This window comes from Astyanax mexicanus, chromosome 15, assembly GCF_023375975.1.
Source record: "Astyanax mexicanus isolate ESR-SI-001 chromosome 15, AstMex3_surface, whole genome shotgun sequence".
In the NCBI taxonomy this organism is placed as follows: Eukaryota; Metazoa; Chordata; class Actinopteri; order Characiformes; family Acestrorhamphidae; genus Astyanax; species Astyanax mexicanus.
The window spans coordinates 6,775,484-6,795,442 of record NC_064422.1 but is presented as its reverse complement, the minus strand read 5'-3'; the positions used below and the strand labels follow the sequence as shown (position 1 = coordinate 6,795,442).

Here is a 19,959-nt window from a genome sequence, read left to right as displayed (position 1 = left end):
GTGGAATAAATATCTGGAAAAAGTTTCTACAGATGTTTCCTATTTTTTAAGCAGGATTTTCACATAAAATAAAATATGTTACAAAAAACATTTTTTGTATATTAAACAGGATTACCGCATACATTTATTTATTTTTTTTTCTTTATTTATTTTTTTTTATTCACCTTAATACAGTGCCTTTTAAAAATCTGGACACACCTCTTCTCATTTAGTGTTTTCTTTTCTTTTTGATTTTTTGTTTTACATTGTAAATTTAATATTTAAGACAATAAAGCTATACAGGAACACATGTGGAATTATTTTGTAAATACTTTACATTATTCTAAGCAGCACATTTATCTTTGAGGACAGAGCTGCACACTCTTTGTATTTTAATTTGTTCATCTCTTTAGTGTCTTCATGAGGTCACCTGGAATGGTCTTCTGACTTTATTTTCTTTATTACTACATAATTCCATATATGTCCCTGAACGGTATTCATGTCTTAAGTATTAATAAAAAAAAAAAATAAAGAAATAAAGAAATGTTAAATAAGAGGGTGTGTGCAAACGTTTGACAGCTACTGTATATGGAATAAAACAATATTACCCCAAAATATTACAACTACTTGTGTATTGGACTTACTATCTCATAGTAATGACATACTATCTCATAATAAAGACTCACTTTCTCATTGTAATGATTTACTATCTTACAACACTCTAAAAAACAGAGGTACGACATGAGTACTTTTTTGTACTCGAAGGTACACTCTTTATAATTGTACCCTCAAAGGTACAATATTGGTCTTTACAGGGTCAGATTTGTTCCCTCTGAAGTACAAAGTCATTTCTAACAGCAATAAGTACAAATTTGTACCATTTAACCAGCCAAAGGGTACATTCAGTATTCTGCATCACTGTACTAATAAACAATATATATTTAAATTGCACATTTTTTTATTTGAAAGCCAGACAATTTTGTATCATCAAGTTTTTGAGCCATATTTAATTGATGATAATGTTTATAATCTTTATGATCTTTACTGCCACAAAAACCATGGGTACAAAAAAGGACTTTCACCGAAAGGTACTTTTTTGTGCCTCAATATAAGGTACAGCCCCAGCGACAAGCTTTGTACTCTTTTAAGTACAAATCTGTACTTATATTTCTTAGAGTGAATAATGACTTACTATCTCATAATAATGACCTACTATCTTAATATAATTATTTACTATGTCATAATAATGACTTACTACCTCATTATTATGACTTAAATAAAGAAATTAAACTTTCGACTGTGACTGTATGTGGAATAGAACAGTATTACCCCAATTTTTTTTCCGTGGGCTACTTGTGTATTGGAAGGGGGCTAAAACATTAAGAGCATGGGGTGGGGGCTACAGCCCCCCTAAAACTGGTCTAATGACATCCACACTCTAAATGAGATTAACTTTGAAGCATTTGGCTATCCGGGGGTGACCTGCCTTTAAACTTATTGTATTGATTCAATATTGTATGGTCTTGACCGACAATGTGAGGTGTTAAGAGTTCACACCCACCCAGTCCAACCAGGCTTCTGGTAGATTCTCCACCTCCCAGTCATTAGAGCAGATGGCCTGGGTGTCAGGGGGAAGATACTGTGGGTTTCCAGAGTTTTCCACTGGCAGACTTTAAATGGGAGTGCTGGTGTGGTGGAGGGGTAAAAGAAGGCATGTTCCTCCCTTAGCAGCAGCTGATACCATCCATCCTAAAAATATCCACCCCACACACACAGAAGCCCAGGGTAGAGTGACCAGACCACCACCACCACGTTTCAGGAGCTGTGGTTAAAGCTACTGGATACTCCAGATTAAAGAATCCAAACTCTGTTTACTGCAGAAAGCTCTCTCTGAAAACAGCAACATGCCCAAGATTGTAAGGCCGGATGACTGGTAAGTGTTAATATAATATGTATTTAATATGTGTGGGGATAAATCTGTTGCATGCCTAACAAATATGCTTCTTAATATGCTTTAACCTTAGAACTGTAGCTTCTAACTCTGCTACAGCATCAGAAATGATCAGAGAGATTATTATGACTTACTCTCTCATACTAATGACATACTATCTCATAATAAAGACTTGCTATTTCATTATAATGACCTACTATATCATAATAAAGATTTACTCTCTCATAATAATAACCTACTATCTCATTATAATGACTTACTATCTCATAATAATAACTTACTATCTCATAATAATGACATACTATCTCATAATGAAGACTTGCTATCTCATCATAATGACCTACAATCTCATAATAATGATTTACTCTCTCATAATAAAGATTTACTCTCTCATAATAATAACCTACTATCTCATTATAATGACTTACTATATCATAATAATAACTTACTATCTCATAATAATAACTTACTATCTCAGAATAATGACTTACTATCTCATATTAATTACTTACTATCTCATAATAATAACTTACTATCTTATAATGACTTACTGTCTCATTATTCTAAATTATTATCTTATAATATTGACTTACTATCTTATAATGATGACTTACTATCTCATTATTTTAAATTACTAGCTCATAATAATGTCTTACTATCTTATAATAATGACTTACTTTGTCTCTATAATAACTTACTATCTCATATTAATTATTTACCATATCATAATAATAAGATACTATCTCATAATAAAGACTAACTATTTCATAATAATGAATTTCTGTCCCATTATTATGACTTACTGTCTTTAGCATGGCCCTGCTAGCAATGAACATTGAATAAACATTTGTTTGTTTGTTTTTTGGTTGCATAACATCATTTAATGTTGCCAATTAATGCTGATAATGCCTAATATGCATCAGTTAGTATTCACTGAAGGTGTTCCCCACACATAATAATAATAATAATAATAATAATAATAATAATAATAATAATAATAATAATAATAATAATAATAATAATAATAATAACAAACATATATATATTATTAGTTAATAATACAATGTGTTTGTAAAGTCTTATGTTGTATTAGCCTGCTATACAAACTTTTGACTTGTCCTGTTCATACTGTATGCATTTTTACTATCTTTTCTTTCATTTCTGAAGCCAGCCTGCCAAAACCATTTGGTACGACCGCAAAAAGTATATTACAATAAACTTCCTGATTCAGAAACCAAAGAATGTTCAAGTTGATATTCAGGACACCAAAATCATCTTAAGGTGAGTATCTGTTCTTATGCAAATGTCAATTGTATATCTAATCGAATTGTTTAAACTGTTCGTTGGGGTGGTGCTTGTGGTGATGAAGAGGAATGTATATATACAGTAAGATTAAAAAAGTATTTGGCTACTGAAACTGAGCTATTTTGAGATTAAATGAGCTGGGGTTAGTATTAAAATTGGCTTGATATTCTGAAAAATGGAAATATGACAAAAAGCAACACAAAACAAATTGATCTTAACCTCACATCACCAAATGCAATGCAGATGAGTGGATACTTTTGGAAATATAGTGTATATTCATAGATTCCCTTCTTTGTTTTTTCAGCTGCAAAGATGATGAGGACAACAACATTTACAATGAAATTGAATTTTATGATCGAGTGTACAAAAGCGTAAGTTCACTCATTAACTTCTGCTCTACGCAGCATTTTAACAAATAGATTCAGAGCTCTATAAATCTCCAAATCACCAGTATTTAAGCATTAATATTCACTATTCTACAGCATTTTAAAAAAACACATTAGGTCTAACAATCGCTGTCCAAAGCTGAGGCAAGATATAAAAAGTTAAAGACAGTGTTTTCATAGATAAAAGCTTCAGTACTTTAAGTCAGGCATATTGGATGCTTTAAATTTTAGTTGCCTTCAAATCTTTTATATCTTGATAGAAAAACAGAATAATTTCTCTGTCTTCTGTTATTGACCTGATTGGCTGAGCAGTCATTAGTTATAGTAAAGTAATTGTAAATAATAAAAAAAATAATTTTGTAGGAATGCATAACTGATGAACTGATGGACTGGTGTTTGCCATGAAGCTCAGTCTGAACAGATCAGATGTATTAGGTGATCAGCTGAGAGGGTATACTGTATGTGGCCTGCTCAAGAAATGTTTCTGTTTTTAGGACAGCACCAGTGATTTGAATGGAATTATAAGTACAAAATGTAAAAATAAATAAACAAATAGATAAATAATTTATGATAGAGTTTGGTGTGGAAGAACTTGACTGGCCTGCACAGAGTCCTGACCTCAACCCAGTAGAGCACCTTGGGGATGAATTAGAGTGGAGACTGTGAGCCAGGCCTTCTCATCTATCATTAGTGTCTGACTTCACACATGTGCTTCTGGAAGAATGGTCAACAATTCCCATAAACACACTCCTAAACCTTGTGGAAAGCCTTCCCAAAATACTTCCCCAAAAGCCAATATCATGTTAAACCCTATGGATTAAGAATTTCATATGCATGCAAAAGCAGACGAGTGAATACTTTTAGCAATATATTGCTTTGGGCTTGAATTCAAAAGGTGTGGTCATTATTAAAGCAGTGCAGTAAACAGTGTGAAACAGTTTTCTGTGTTTCTTGTCTTTTAGGACTCGAGGGAGAAGGTGTGCGATCGCACCATCAATGTTTTGATAAGGAAAGTGAAAGACAATGTAGCATGGCCTCGACTCACGAAAGACACAGCTAAGGTAATGTTTCCACTTTTAAAAAAGGGGGATATTTAAGTTTCTGTGATAAAGACAATTTTTACATATAGACATCTAAAAAGAACTAAGCATTTAAAGAAAGTTAAGAACTTTTCATGATAGATAATATGCTGACGAAAAAATTAATTATATTTATTTCTTGAGAAAAATCTAAACCAAACTGCAGAATTGTTAAAAACTCTGCTCTTATAAGGACTGGTCATCATCCTCATAAATTAATAAAATTCCAATTGAACAAAATACTACTGAATGTCAGAATCTGCATTAAGTGTGTTTTTAGAAAAATATTTTTGTTAGAACTGTTAGTCAATTAGGCAAAAGTCAGTCAATAAGGTGCTTCTCTGTTTATAAAATAAAATAAACCGACAGGAATTCACTTAATGTAGACTGAATATAGATATATGATCCTTGAATATGATCTTTTAATAATATCGAAAAAAAAAAAAAAACTGAATTTAGTCTGCTGCTATTGACTGCTTCTTTTTCATTGGCTACTAGCACAATCTGTTTGCATACTGAGTGTGTCCTCTAGTCACTGACATCCACCGTCTGTGTGTAGTCAGTCCCCCAGGCTATTTTAGGCAAACTTGTATTTTATATATGTTTCGATTAACCAACTGGTACCAATGTTGTAGGCAATAAACCCAAGTTGAGATGCTAACTCTGTGTTGGCTGTCCCCATACTGTTTAATTTTGTATGAGTATTTTTTATTTAAATTTTAGTTAAATTAAATTTAAAAAGCAAACTAAATACAAATCGATTTTTTAACATGACCATAAAAGTTGAAGTAGAATTAATATAACAAAAATTACATTTTCTTATTGTTTTTTTTTTGTAAACATTACTATAAAATTTTAAATAACCAATTTTATCCAATTATTTAATTAAATTAACCTATCCATACCTACAGTTTTAATGAATTGGTTTTATATAAAAACCTTTAAAACACTTTTTTTGCATTTAGCAGACCTCCTCATATTTACAATTTTCTAAATATGTTTTGATTGCATTAAAAAGTAAGCATGTGAGACATCTTTATTTTTAATTTATTTAGCATGAAGCTTGTAATTCAGAATTAATGAACGCTAACATGATGCATTCTTCTACCTCACAGCCAGCCTGGTTATCAGTAGACTTTGATAACTGGAGAGACTGGGAACACGAAGAGGAAGACGGCATGGCAGAGTATGAAGGCTACATGGATGTGAGTATATTCAGTAAATATTTTTACTGATTCAGTGAAACTACAGCTTTTATGTGCCTTTAATATTACAGCCTGCCAGACACTACAAGAGTGTGAAAATCATAACACATCTCATACTTATTACATTGCTAAGCATATATTTACAGGAGTTTGTCAACCATGCACCGTGCAACTTCATTTAGGTGGTGTCATTGCTATCGTAATGACGGGAACTGCATGCCTTGCGTGGCTTTGAAATTCGCAAAAGGCATGTACTCTTAATTAATTTTAGTTATAGTTTTTTGGCCGTTATGTAAAATAAACCAATCGGTGTGTCGCTTATTATTCCCTTAAGCAGTCAGGTGTACTCAAAATTTGGCGGATTGCTATTTTAACGGTGCAGGGACCTGGATTTGTTCAATGCTTCTCAGCAGAGGAAACTGACCTGCTCGCTCACGTTCGTTTATTTTGTTTATTGTTGATGTTAACGTTTGCATAACTGGCAACAGGCTTTGGATGGGGAGAAGCCTGTGTTGACAAATTACTTTCAAGATAGCAATGAATGTCTGACTGTTGACGTCTGTCTAGATTTTTTTTCAGTCAGTGGAGCCCCTGTGTTTTCTGTTGCCAAGATAGCGATACGCTAGAAATTTACCTGAACACACTTCACTCCCAAACCACCACGCCCATTAGTAAAGTTATATACACGAGCAGTGTTGCTATTTAAACAATGCAGGTGGAAGGTGTTAAAATAGACTGTCTAACAAATGACTAGTCTAAATGACATTAAGGACGTGTTCTCTGGTAAAATTGTTGTCAGGATGATTTTATATTTCTGATATTAAGTCTAGTAAACATTTCATAGCTGTTATCTGAAATAAGATCCTCGAAAAGGTTGTGGGTTTAAAACCTGGGTTTGGCAGGCCATGACTGCAATAGTTGCCGAGCACTATGTGCTCTCTTCGATAGCCTCTGATGAAAAAACAACATTTTTTTTAACCTATGTTGCCAAAATGTGTTGTAAAACCACAAAAACCAAAAGATTAGAGCACTACAGCACAACGTCGTGAAGTGTAAACAGCATATTGACCTGACCATTCATAATGTCCTATAGTGAAAACCAGGAATTAGTGAGTGTTGTGCTGGTTTGAACGAGTGGATCAGATGCAGCAGTGCTGCTGGAGTTTTTAAACTCTGTGTTCACTCACTGTCCTCCACTCTATTACACAATCCTACCTACACTGCAAAAAAATCCATTGGTGAGCAAATCCACAAGGGTGAGCAAATTTTTCTTAATAAGATTCCTTAAAATAAGCAATTGCAAAGTCTCAAAACGAGTGAAGTAGGACAAAAAAAACAGCAAAAAAAATATTTTGTTGCTTAAATTTCTACACAAAAATCTGAATAACTTGACTGGTGACTGGTTCTGTGCTTATTTAGAGTTCAAATTACTTTAAATAAGGTGAAAATTCTTAGTAAGACTGAATAATATTAGTTATTCATAAAGTAAGTAAAACAATCTTACACTCACACAATGCTTAGTAAGCCAAAAAATCTTATCAGAGAAAAAAAAATAAGATTCATTACCTTAAAATGAGAGAATTTTCCTTGCTAGGATTTCGTTTTTCACAGTGATGACCCAATAAATCATGTAGTGTGAACCAAGCACAATAAAGTTACCACTGCATGCTTTCATATTCTTGCATTATAGTGAATCATTTAATGTAAATTACCAAGCAACAGTTCTCTTCTGATCATTTCTTTTTATTTAGATTAAATGTTTTCTTACAGTTTGTGTTTGTCTATTGAAACAGATGCTTTCTGATATAAAAACTAAAGGAGTGGCTCCCTCTATGGATGACCTGGATGATCTAGTAAGCACTTTCAGAACCATGGAAACTAGAGCTCAGTATTCTTGTACATTTTCCCAGATATAGAAAAATACATTTTAGTTAACGATTCCTTCTTTTCTTTTCAGAGTGACTGAGAGACAAGATCAATTTTACCCAGGTAATTATTTACATATTCGCAATATTGGCATGAATCTTAGGATCATGAAGTTTTAACCCTTTATCCCCTGTGTAAGTGTTTAGTAGGGCATATTTTGACCACTATATCATATTAAAGAAGGTGGTGAAATTAACCCAGACCTGATTGTGTAGAGAAATGTCAGGGTAAAAAAAAAAAATCCACTAGAGGTCAGTGTGTGTTTTAATAGATTGCTTTGTCAGTTCTCATATGTTTTTGGTGGAAAAGTAAATATTTAACATACGGTTCTCCAACTGTCTTAAAGGAATTAACTGTAGATTAATTGTAAATTCATATCAAAGTCATCCAAACTATGAAAAATTTACCTCATGTCTCACATTTTGATTTTGTTTGTCTCTCTCTTCTAGGAATCCTGGATTCTCATTTTAAACAGCTGACCAGTTAGTTCTTCTTTTTAAAAATGTATCCCTTATAAATTTTTGATCTTTTTTATATTTGCTAATAAACAATAGTTGGTTACAAGTGGTTTTATAATTATTATTAGATAGGTCTTTCCTTTCTTTGTGTTGCAACCCTGGAAGGATCCTGCTAAAAAAATCCAGCTGGTAATCCAGGAAACACATACCCTATGCAGGTAGATTAACTCGTTAACTAGCTCCTGATCAGCACCAGTATGTTTCCTCTAGATGACCAGCATGATTTTTCAGTAGGGGAGCTGAGCCGCGTTTTAGGGCCACTCTTAAAAAAAAAATAAAAACAGTTCTCTTTGAGAATATAGTCTTAATATTACGAGATTAAAGTAGTTATATTACAAGATTAAAGCTGTAATATTACAAGAATAAAGCAGAAATATTACAAGATTAATGTTGTAATTTTACAAGATTAAAGTCATAATATTACGAGATTAATGTTGTAATTTTACAAGTTAAAAGTCATAATATTACGAGATTAATGTTGTAATTTTACAAGATTAAAGTCATAATATTACGAGATTAATGTTGTAGTTTTACGAGTTTAAAGTCATAATATTGCAAGAATAAAGTCGTAGTATTTTGAGGGAAATGTAGTTCTAACGGCTTGGGCTGCAGTTAAAGAGCGGAGCACGGCGGGAGGGAAAGGAGCATTTTCTGCTCATGACCTGTTACAGCTGCTGTGATTACCATAGCACATAATACAGTGTCCAGATTTTCCCATGGTGGCGTCCCGGTAGCCTTTTACCTGCTTTTATTTGGCCCTTAAACATCATCATAGTAACATATATTATTGTTTCAGATGTTTTGTTGAATGGAATTATGGAATTTACATAATTTATGTAACTTGCAATTCTTTTCTGATTTTCTACATTGTAGATGAATAGTGAAGACATCAACACTATGAAGGAATGCATATACAATTATGAAGTAAGCAAAAAGTGTTAAACAAGCCAAAATATATTTTATCAAAGTATCTGCTTTTGTTTGGATACCTTTTTTTGTCTACTACCTAACTGCATGTGTGTTCCTCCATAGTTTGTAATTAAGTCTTTAATATTAAAGTTGTATTGTACACTTTATTATTCTTCTTTTGTATTTTTGGGATCTGAAACATTTAAAATGTTTTAAACATGTTTATTTCAAAACATAACTTTTTTTGCTGTAAGAAACTCAAAGAAATATACAAATTAAAATTTTGTTAAAGGGTTAATGTTTTTGTAAACATACAAATTGTTGCATATCGTCGCTGTTCAATGAAAAAAACAGTATATATATATCTTTTGTCTTTTTTTTTGTTTAATACATAATTTGTACACACAAACTGTCCCTTACACTGTATCAAAATGTCTTGATAAATAGACCAATTGAAATTACTCTATTTATATAATTAAATTTATATATTTAAATTAACTCTATTTACAGTGACTTCAACTGAAATTAAAGAAGATTTGGTACCACTTTAAAATAAGACATTACAAAGTGTTTATAAATGGTTTACAATAAGTTTATTAATGGTTACTAATTAGGTTGTAAATGCCTTAAAAATCATTAATAATCAGTTATAACACATACGTAGAAAGGGCAACAATATAGATGCTGTGGATTTGCTATTTGGCAAACAACAGGTAATTGTTGCTCTTTCTATGTATGTGTTATAACTGATTATTAATTACTTTTAAGGCATTTACAGACTAATTAGTAACCATTAATAAACTAATTGTAAACCATTTATAAACCCTTTATAAAGGTAGTCTTATTTTAAAGTGGTACTGAAGATTTTTTCTCTCTCCTGTAAAGTTTCTGTTTTGGAGATACATGTTTTTCATTGGACAGTGACAAAATATCCAAAATATTCCCTCTGTCTCAAAAGGTCAAAGGTTTTGCTGTGAAAAAAAGAAGCTACATGCATTTCTTTTTCTACTGTATTGTATTGTATGGTATTGTACTGTATGTTTACTAACAATATCTCTGAATATTTGATTGTTTCCTATTTTTCTATGCTATTGCTTTGTACAGACATTCATGCATTTCATTTGTGCAGTACACTAAAATCAAATAGTTATTCAGTTGTTCACACACAAAAATAAACATGTTGCACTTTGTAATTTATGTTGTCTTGTGTCCAGTGCAAAGAAAGTGTTGCCATAAAATGAAAGGAATATGAAAGAGCGAAGATATCTTTTCAGTGATAAAAAAGAACACCCTTACCTTGACTTCTGTCAGCGTCCCAACTCTGCAGTGCTCAGCATCCAGCAGAATCGTGCATGACGACCTGCTGGATGTTGCTCAACTGCCCTTTTGTCCTTTTGTCAATCTTAGATTGTTCCATCGCCGTTCCAACTACGTCAGACCACAGAGGTGACCCTCCCTCAGTAGGGTCAGTAGATGTTAATGTGTGTCTATCAGAGAGTGTGAAAGCCAATACAAGTATAAACTGAGTTAGTAATCTATATTTTACTGGAGTAATTATTTTTCAGATTACCTTTAACTTCTACTTCTTACATTTTCACACAATTATCTGAGCTTTCTACTCCTTACATTTTAAAAATAGCCTCGTTACTCCTATTTCATTACAGCTTGTTTTTTTTTTTGGCTTCTCATCGTTCAATAAAACCCCTATCCAGATAAATCTCTCCTTTATCCAGATAGAGTGAATCTGATTGTGATTGGCTGTAGAGAAGTATAAACATATACCATTCTGACACCCTATTGGTTTATACTGTGATCCATCACACCTGCACCCATCCCCCCCCCCACACACACACTCCAATAAGAACATAGCAGACGTATGTGGTCTAGTATGAAGATGATCCGTGCAGAGACTCAAGAGAACTCCAGACAAACTCCAGTCCAACTAAGCTTTAATAGCTTTAATATATTTACATTCTACTAAAATACATTCATCTACAATCAGCATATATGCAGCTGAAACAGGGAACAGCCTAGTGCATCCCAAATTTTAAAATAACATTATAGTCATTATGGCTTTCAGAAAAATATGTTTTTAGGGGGTGCTTTAGATTGAGAAGCATAGCCTGGGGAATATTTGGATAGCTTGTTAGTTACCTCAATAAGATGGTTGCTAAGCGACAGCTCACCAGTTTGCTGATTGTTTCTGGTTGCTCAGACTCAAAGAGAGAGGGCGGAGCTATGTCAGCCTTGTGATTGGCCAGAGTTCAGGTGACGTCTGCCTGGCCCACTTTTAGCCTCACCTATTTTATATCCAGAAGGGAGTGATAGTGGTGAAATACAGCAGAGATTTCTTAGGGTTTGAATAGAAATTCATAAGAAATACATTTGAACATTTACACAAGGGGACCAGAGGAATGAGAAGGAAAACTCTTTAAAACACTTTAAAATGGAAGCAAACATTGCCTGCATCCTCCTTTATAACCATGATTACCTATTACATATTGAGATTAATATTAACAGATGTATTAATATTAGTTTATGACTTGCAATAAAATCATTTATCAAGTGAATGAGCTGCAGCTCATTCATTTGGAACAGGTTCACCGATTCGGAGAAGCTTTACCTCACCTCATCCCATCAAAATTCTGATTGGTTAAACCTAAACCATCACTATTTTGTAACATGTGAGTAAGAAAGTAGACAAAGTTTTTTTTTTTTTTTACTTTTTTTATTGGAACACAGACACAAAAATACATCAGAAAAGGCAGACAATTTTTCAGGAATCTTCAGGGACCATTTTAAAGCTTTATATATACAGTAAAAGTCAAACGTTTGCCATAAGTTGATATATAGTGAATATCACTATTTGAGCAATGTTCTAATACATATTATGATAAAAAGTACTCAACTAAGTAAAGAAAAACGACTTAAAAAAATTAAGTTCAGTCAATTCAAACAGTTTCAAGAACTTTGAAAGTAACCTCAAGTGCAGTCTCACAGACCATCAAAAACAGTATGATCAGGACCTCTCATCAGGACCAACCCAGGAAAGGAAGAACAAAAGTTTCCTCTGTTGCACAGGATAAGTCTATCAGAGTTACCAGCATCAGAAACCACAAGTTCACAGCTCCTTTAGATAAGAGCTCCTTAATGGTTCACAGAGTATTTTGATTTGTTTAACACTTTAAAGTTACTATATGATTTCTTATGTGTTCCTTTATAGTCTGGATAAAATTAAAGACATTGAATTAGAAAAGAACAAGAAATTTAAGTAGTTAACTCTTGACGAGTTCAGCACAGCTGTTAACTGAAAGCCTGAATTCCAGGTGACTCTACCTCATAAAGCTGACTGAAAAAATCCAGCCAAGTTGTGTAAAGCTGTCATCTAAGCAAGAGGTGCCACTTTAAAGAATCTAAAATATAAAAGATATTCTGTTCAGTTTACACTTTTTTGTTAACTAATTATTCCATATTTTGCATGACTTTACTATTAATCTACAACGCACAACATTTTAAAATAATGCCTGAATTTAAGCTCTAATTATCTACACCATCAACCATAAGCTGCAGAAGCAGCAGAAAAAGATCAGGTTTAAAAACACTGCAGAAGGTTTGTTAATGATGCACCCAGCCAGGAAATATCCTATAGAGGGAGCACAGCACTGATAAAGAAACCATAAGAACAGCCGCTCTGTATGTGTTGGCGGTGGAAAAACAACACCTGGCTGGGATGCTGACTGTCATTTAATCATGTGACTGGGTCTCATGTACACTTTTATAAGTATATAAAGCTATATCATGTGGAGCATGAGGTTGTATGGGGACAAAATACAATAGAGACTACAGTGCTAATGCAGTACAGTATAACTTATAACTAAGTTTGTAAAAGTTCTATAACATATACTTATTAATTCAATAATGCTAAAATCTAATATAAACAGTTAAACAGTGAAAAATTGGTATTACCCAAATGTCCTTATAATAACAATAGTAATGAATGTCTATAGCTATATTTTCTGTATTTAAACAGTTCCTTTAAGAATCATTCACAGACAGTACAGTTCCTCCTGATTGACCCAGTAATCTTTGTCATTGATTTTAAAGGGAGAAAAATGGTTTTGCGGCGGTTCATGTTTATCACGTAACCTTCACGCAGAAGAGAAAAACACTGATAAGCTTTGTTTGCGCAGCCTGTGACGTAAGGGGACGCTCAGCGCTGGGACAGGCCACCAGTACCACAAAACAAAATGTCCTGCTCTTTGATCCACTTAAGCCCCGTCCCCTAAACACCCACCTCCCTCCCACCACACACTCCACACACACTTCACACACACTCCACACACTCTCACTTCACACACTCTCTCATTTCCAGTATTATCATGATATCGCTTTGGTTTTAATTTTATGATTATTAAGTCTTTTTCTCTTAAATTGCATATTTCTAAACATTACTATTTTTTTGGCCACTTATACAGCTTTGGAAAAAAGAGACCAGTTTCTCTGATTTTGCTATTTATAGGTATATGCTTGAGCAAAATGAACATTGTTGTTTTATTCCATAAACTACGGACAACATTTCCTCCAAATTCCAAATAAAAATATAGTCATTTAGAGCATTTATTTGCAGAAAATGAGAAATGCCTGAAATAACAATAAAATACAGAGCTTTCAAACCTCAAATAATGCAAAGAAAACAAAACAAAAGTTCATATTTAAGAGATTTAAGAGTTCAGAAATCAATATTTGGTGGAAAAACCCTTGCTTTTAATTACAGTTTTTATGCATCTTGGCATCATGTTCTCCTCCACCAGTCTTACACACTGCTTTTGGATAACTTTATGCTGCTTTACTCCTGGTGCAAAACGTCAAGCAGTTCAGTTTAGTTTGATGGCTTGTGATCATCCATCTTCCTCTTGATTATATTCCAGAGGTTTTCAATTTGGTAAAATAAAAAAACAAAAAACAATAGCAATAGCATTCTTTTTTTTTTTTTTTTTTGCTATAGCAGCAGCAACTAGAGAAAACAGTTCAAAGTTACAGAGACAAAATGTGGAAGTGCATACTGTTCTCAGTACCTCCCCGGTAAATACGGTTACAATGACAATGATGTGACAACCTATTGTTCTATTATTCTATTCTGTAAATTAGAATGAACAAATAAACTAAATGTTCTGCTCTTTGCTCCGCTAAGCCCCATCCCCAAAACACTCCTCTCCCACCCAACACACACTGTCTGCTTTCTGCACAAGTTACAGCAGAGCACAAAGGAGAAGGAGGTAAAGAGACATATGGCTTCTCCTTTGCATGTTACAGCTTTACTCCTGATAAGTTTATCACAGCACAATGAACTGTATTTACAGACAGTGATTTCTGGGTGTGTGCCTGAGATCATGCAGTAATTCAGTTTAGAATCAGTCAGAGGTGGAAAGTAATGAATTACATTTACTCAAGTTACTGTAATTGAGTAGATTATATGAGTAATTTGTCATTTTTAAAGTAGTTTTTAAAATAGGTAATTTTACTTTTACTCAAGTACATTTTGACACAAGTAATTTACTTTGCTACATTGGAAAACTCCCAATTACTGAGTAAAAAAAAATTCTGGAGGAAAAAAAACAATACTCTGAATTTAAAAAAAAAATGGCACTGATTAATTAATTTTGTGATTTGTTTTAACTTTTACTTCAAATAATTAAAAGTAACTATGTAACTTTTACTCAAAGTACATTTTAAGTTGAGTACTTTTTACTTTTACTCGAGTAGATTTTTAGATGGGTACTTTTACTTTTACTTGAGAAGAATTTTAGCAGAGTAAAGGTACTTTTACTTAATTACAATTTTTCAGTACTTTTTCCACCTCTGGAATCAGTGAAGCTTGTTTTTAATGCAGTGTTACCTGAGGGCCTGTGTACTGTTGGCGGGATGTCCAGCATTTTCTAAATATTAATTAACACTAAATAAAACATTAATGAACAATACTAGTTTAATGCTTTAGGATGTTGTAAATAATAGCAGTTTAAAATAGCTTGTAATGGGCATCAAGTTTAATCCTTATGAATTGGAGATCACTGGTTTAAATCCTGGTCATGCAGCTTGCAGCATTGTTAGCTGCTGGAGCCCTAAGGGTGCACAATTGACCTCACTCTTCCTGGGTGTGTAGATGGCGCTGATGTTGATCAGTACAAGGCGTCTGTGAGCTGATGTATCGGAACCAAGTCACTGCGCTTTCCTCCAATGCCACAAATAAACATTCAATTGACACAATACTGTAGAAGTCTGTAGTTTATTTATGTACAGTACAAAATGTAATGGCTGTTAAACCAGACCATTAGTACAGTGTGTTGTGCAGACAAATATACCATAATCAGCCATAACATTAGTACCAGTAAAAGAAGAAGTGAGGTAACGCGACTAACATGTCTTTAGCTACAGTGGCATCTGTGAAGAGATGGATTAAACTAGAACTAGACAATGAATTGACTAAACAGTCAGTTCTAGTAGGTAATGTGTTGGAAGCAGGAGAAATTGGTAACCATGCAATTCTGAGATACTCTGGCACAAACAGAATTTTAATATTTAGAAGACTAGATCAGTTTAAAATGGGACATTTTATGCAAAAACTCTCAACTTCCCTTATAAAAACTCAAACATTCATCATATGCTTCTATGAGCAGTTTGAGTGACTCCTTTATTGTGATGTCACAATAAGGAAAACTGCATATGGCATCCCTGGCACCACCCTCAACCCATCAACCAACCCCAGAGCCACACCTACTAGATCAGTTGAAGATTCGTCATAACATTCTGCTGGTTGAGAACCTCAGACAGTACACAGCTGAATTAGCCAACAGACTTTGTCTGAGGGAGGGATCTGTACCTGCTGTCCGTGGCAAGTCTGCAAATAAGAAAGATGTAGGTACTATGGGAGATGTAAGTACTAAGTACTGGTAGATACAGAACCTGCTGCTAACATTAGTCTTGGTGGCATATACCTCAAAACACCTTCAGAGGTCTTCTGATCTGAATGTTTAGATCTGTTTTGGCAGAAGAAAGGGGGACTAACTCATTAGGAACAATAGGAAGGTGGAACTAATGTTATGGCTGATGCATTTGCAAGCATACAAAATCTGCAGCTATGTTTAACAGATGCTATTTTTTTAATTTTCTAAGAAAACACTACAAAGCAGTTTCTTTCTAACAGTGTAAAAAAGCATCAGGAAAAATGTAAAATTGCTATGATATAAGGTCCCTTTCAGCAGTATGGTTAAAAAAACATCAGAAAAACATCAGAGCTTCTTGTTAAAAGTGAAAGGTAAAAAGATGTTTATAAAATGTCACATAACTGCCTTTTTTTGTAAAGTAGCTTTAAAGAAAAGCTCTGAAATTTGTTGTTATGTATTTTTTACATTACAATGTTGAGGGTGGGTAACATTTAACAGTAAGGGTACATCAATGAACAGTATTTACGGTTGTAAATACATTGTTAAATCATTATTAATTAACACTAGTTAAGACATTATTAAACATTATTAAAGTTTAATGCATAAGACTGTTGTACATTCTGTAATTTATAATTACCGGCAACTGAGACATTGGTTAAATGTTTTGTAATTATTACTACTGCCTTAACTAGTGTCAGTTAATAATTGTTTGAGGCATTCTGTCATAATTACTGTTAACTATTTAACTCCTTTACTGTTAACTCCTTTATTGTGATGTCACAATGAGGAAAACTGCATAGGGCATCCCTGGCACCACCCTCAACCCATAAACCAACCCCAGAGCCCCACCTACTAGATCAGTTGAAGATCCGCATTAACATTCTGCTGGTTGAGAACCTCAGACACTACACAGCAGAATTAGCCAGCAGACTTTGTCTGAGGGAGGGATCTGTACCTGCTGTCCGTTAATTAATGTACCTTTTTCTGTAAAGTGTTACCTGATATATAAAAATGGTTCCCATATTTGGATTGAAGACATTAATATGACACAGATGCTCTGTTAAAACTGTAAAAACCTTGGGGATGCTGACAGTTAAAAAACACGATTTAACTAATTTTGAGCCTTCAGAAAACATAAGAAGCACCACGAGAAACAATGACCGGTTCTATAACCTCTGTCTGAGATCTGTGTATACGCCAGTGAATGGAGCGCAATCTGATTAACTTACATAGACTTAGCAACAATTAGTAACTCAGCATTGTACAATCCTGTACTGGCACAGTAAGGAACACTGTCTTCCATGCGGGGTACAGAGTACAGGGGCTGATAGAAGAACTTTGGACATGTTTTCTAACAGTCAGGTTTTAGTGAATGGGCCGCTCTCATTCACAAGCACTTAGAGATAAGATATGGGTGGACGCATTCAAGCCATCTTAAAGAGACAGAGCTAGAGTGATAGAGTGATTACTTTACAAATAGTGAGGAATCAGTGCTTTATCTCCACACTACTGTCTGGTCTTCAAAGAGAAAATCTAAGAGAAGATATCAGAAAGTCATCCAGAAAAGTCCTTCATCAACCCCCAACTACCTCACATCTTATGACATTGATTCACAGTTCATGCATTTTGTAACAGTGAATACTGTGAGATTACACTGCAAAAAAGGAACAAAAATTTTTTTAGCAAGTAAAATCCTCTTAAATGTAGACTATTTATAATATTTCTCATTTTAAGATAATTTAAGCATTACTATAAAAAATGATCACATAATTCCAACCTTATTGTACTAATTTTGTTATTTAATCTACTAAAACTCTCATATTGTATAGCAAATCATTTTGCTTAATTTGGGAAATTTAGTTTTTGACAAAATATAAGACTTTAACCAAGCAAAAATAAAAAAAATATATATACCTTCAGTAAATTAAATTACTTAAAACGTCGACAATCACATTAGAAAAAAGTAGAATATTATCAATTTATACAATTCTGGCAAGAGTGCAAATATATATAAAAAAAGGATTTGAACTAGATTTATAAGTATTGAACTTGATAAGATTTCCATTTTACTTAAAACAAGAAAAAATAGGCTAGAAATAAGTAGAATATTATTATAAAATTCCGTCAACAGTACAAAAATGAGAAAAATCAGATATTTGAACTAGATTTAAGATGATTGAAATGTTTGCTGTGTAGCATAGACCACTGAATTCATTAAAATCTAAATCTTCAATGGCAGAAATGAATAGGACTTTCCTTAAAAAAATCACTTCTGTCATAATTTGAGATAAGTAAATTCAAAAGTAAGTTCAGAACCTGTGTGTACTTTTCTCCTATACATATTTGGATACCCTGAATTACAAGGTTGTTTACTAATATTACAAATAAATGGGTAAGCTAATGCTAATGCATTCATCTTTAAAATGTAGTATCTTAAGGAGAGATCTGACTTTTGTTCAATAGCCCACTTCCATTCGCCCACATCATTCAGAAATACAGCACTTTTAGCCGATGCTCCCAACAGGCTTACAATGCTAGGGATAGTGTTACTTATGCATAACCAGCTAAAAGCAGCTCCACACTTCATTGGTAGAATTCTGAGGGCCCTATCAATTAACCCTTGTGTGGTGTTCATATTTTTGTTACTTGTTTACTTTGTTACTTGTATTTAATTCAGCAAAATTAAGCAATTTTACATTAAAATGCTTTACACATGCTTGCTTCACCTAAATTGCAAGCAATATAAACAGCTTACAAGGTTAATATTTGCCCTTTACCTTTCTTATGTTACATTTCTTTTAAAAAGTGCTACTCTTTTTTTTTATTAGTTTTTTTTAATAAAATGTAAAATAAAATGAATTAAACTCAAGATATGAGTAGAAAATTTGTTTAGTTTGTTTATTAGCCCTTGGCCAAACATACTGTATGTAATATAAATGTGTAGGGGGGGTGTACAGTGTGTGTTTATTGAAAATGTGTTTTGATATATGTTTTTCACAAAAAATGAGCCAATGCCAATGAGTTTGAGTTAGAAAAAATATTTTTTTAGTATCATTTGATGAAAAAAGAAAACGGGTCCCACAGACCCGAACACCACACAAGGGTTAAAACAAGGCACTAAAAGCTTTGCAAGTTTACAAAATTAATTAATTAATTAATGCATGAATTCCAGCTGAATTAATATCTGTACTAGAGAATTAGCTGAAGGTACTGTGCGTATAAACAGTTTTTAATACACTTTCTAATATGCCCCAATCACTAGCATTGTAAGCCTGTTGGGAGCATTGACTAAACGCACTGTATTCCAAAAGGCTGGGGGAGAAATGTAGGTGGGCTATTTGACAAAATTTGTACATGTTATTATGTTTCACTACAACCCAAGTCCATTTCAAACCAGATTTTCCTTTAAACAGCCTCATATTTAGAAGGATCCAGTGATCTTCAGATGAAAAGTGTACACAGAGTAACGCGCATAGGGTTATTCTTACCACAGAAGGCAATTTTTGGAAAACTTATTCATTTCTATCATTAAAAGTCAAGGTGCATGCTGCCAACTACAAAATGACAACAGGGGTTTGACATCAGTGGTTTATAGGAGGGCATTTATGAATGAAGGTGGGTTCTGGTCCACTAACCAAATACCATTTCAGCTTCTGTAGTCTCTGAAGTGCAACCCAAGGAAAACTGAAAAACTAAATGTGAACTGAATTAGGTATTTAAGTTCTGGAGGAAACTAAATACAAAAGACAGAAACTGTTAT

The 19,959-nt window shown here is 33.4% G+C and overlaps 1 protein-coding gene across 2 annotated transcripts; it reads left to right on the top strand.

Moving 5' to 3' along the window:
* Nucleotides 1-1,590: 1,590 nt before the first annotated feature.
* ptges3l (prostaglandin E synthase 3 like) lies at nucleotides 1,591-10,451 on the top strand. 2 transcript variants are annotated; one of them, XR_007424502.1, is made up of 9 exons: nucleotides 1,656-1,912; nucleotides 3,098-3,211; nucleotides 3,540-3,606; nucleotides 4,584-4,682; nucleotides 5,816-5,905; nucleotides 7,699-7,758; nucleotides 7,863-7,894; nucleotides 8,281-8,313; nucleotides 9,223-10,451. XR_007424502.1 is itself a non-coding variant. In XM_022669347.2 (8 exons), the coding sequence occupies exons 1-7, from the start codon at nucleotides 1,884-1,886 to the stop codon at nucleotides 7,869-7,871; spliced, it is 468 nt and encodes a 155-aa protein (XP_022525068.2). In that variant the 5' UTR covers nucleotides 1,591-1,883; the 3' UTR covers nucleotides 7,872-7,894; nucleotides 8,281-10,451. The 2 variants fall into 2 exon arrangements, 1 of the variants encoding a protein (XP_022525068.2); XM_022669347.2 differs by having other exon boundaries at nucleotides 1,591-1,912; nucleotides 8,281-10,451.
* Nucleotides 10,452-19,959: the final 9,508 nt, after the last annotated feature.

Coding starts and splice junctions, on each gene's coding strand:
- ptges3l (XM_022669347.2), top strand. CDS start 1,884: ATGCCCAAGATTGTAAGGCCGGATGACTG. Junction 3,212..3,539: donor GACACCAAAATCATCTTAAG/GTGAGTATCTGT, acceptor TTGTTTTTTCAG/CTGCAAAGATGATGAGGACA. Junction 3,607..4,583: donor ATGATCGAGTGTACAAAAGC/GTAAGTTCACTC, acceptor CTTGTCTTTTAG/GACTCGAGGGAGAAGGTGTG.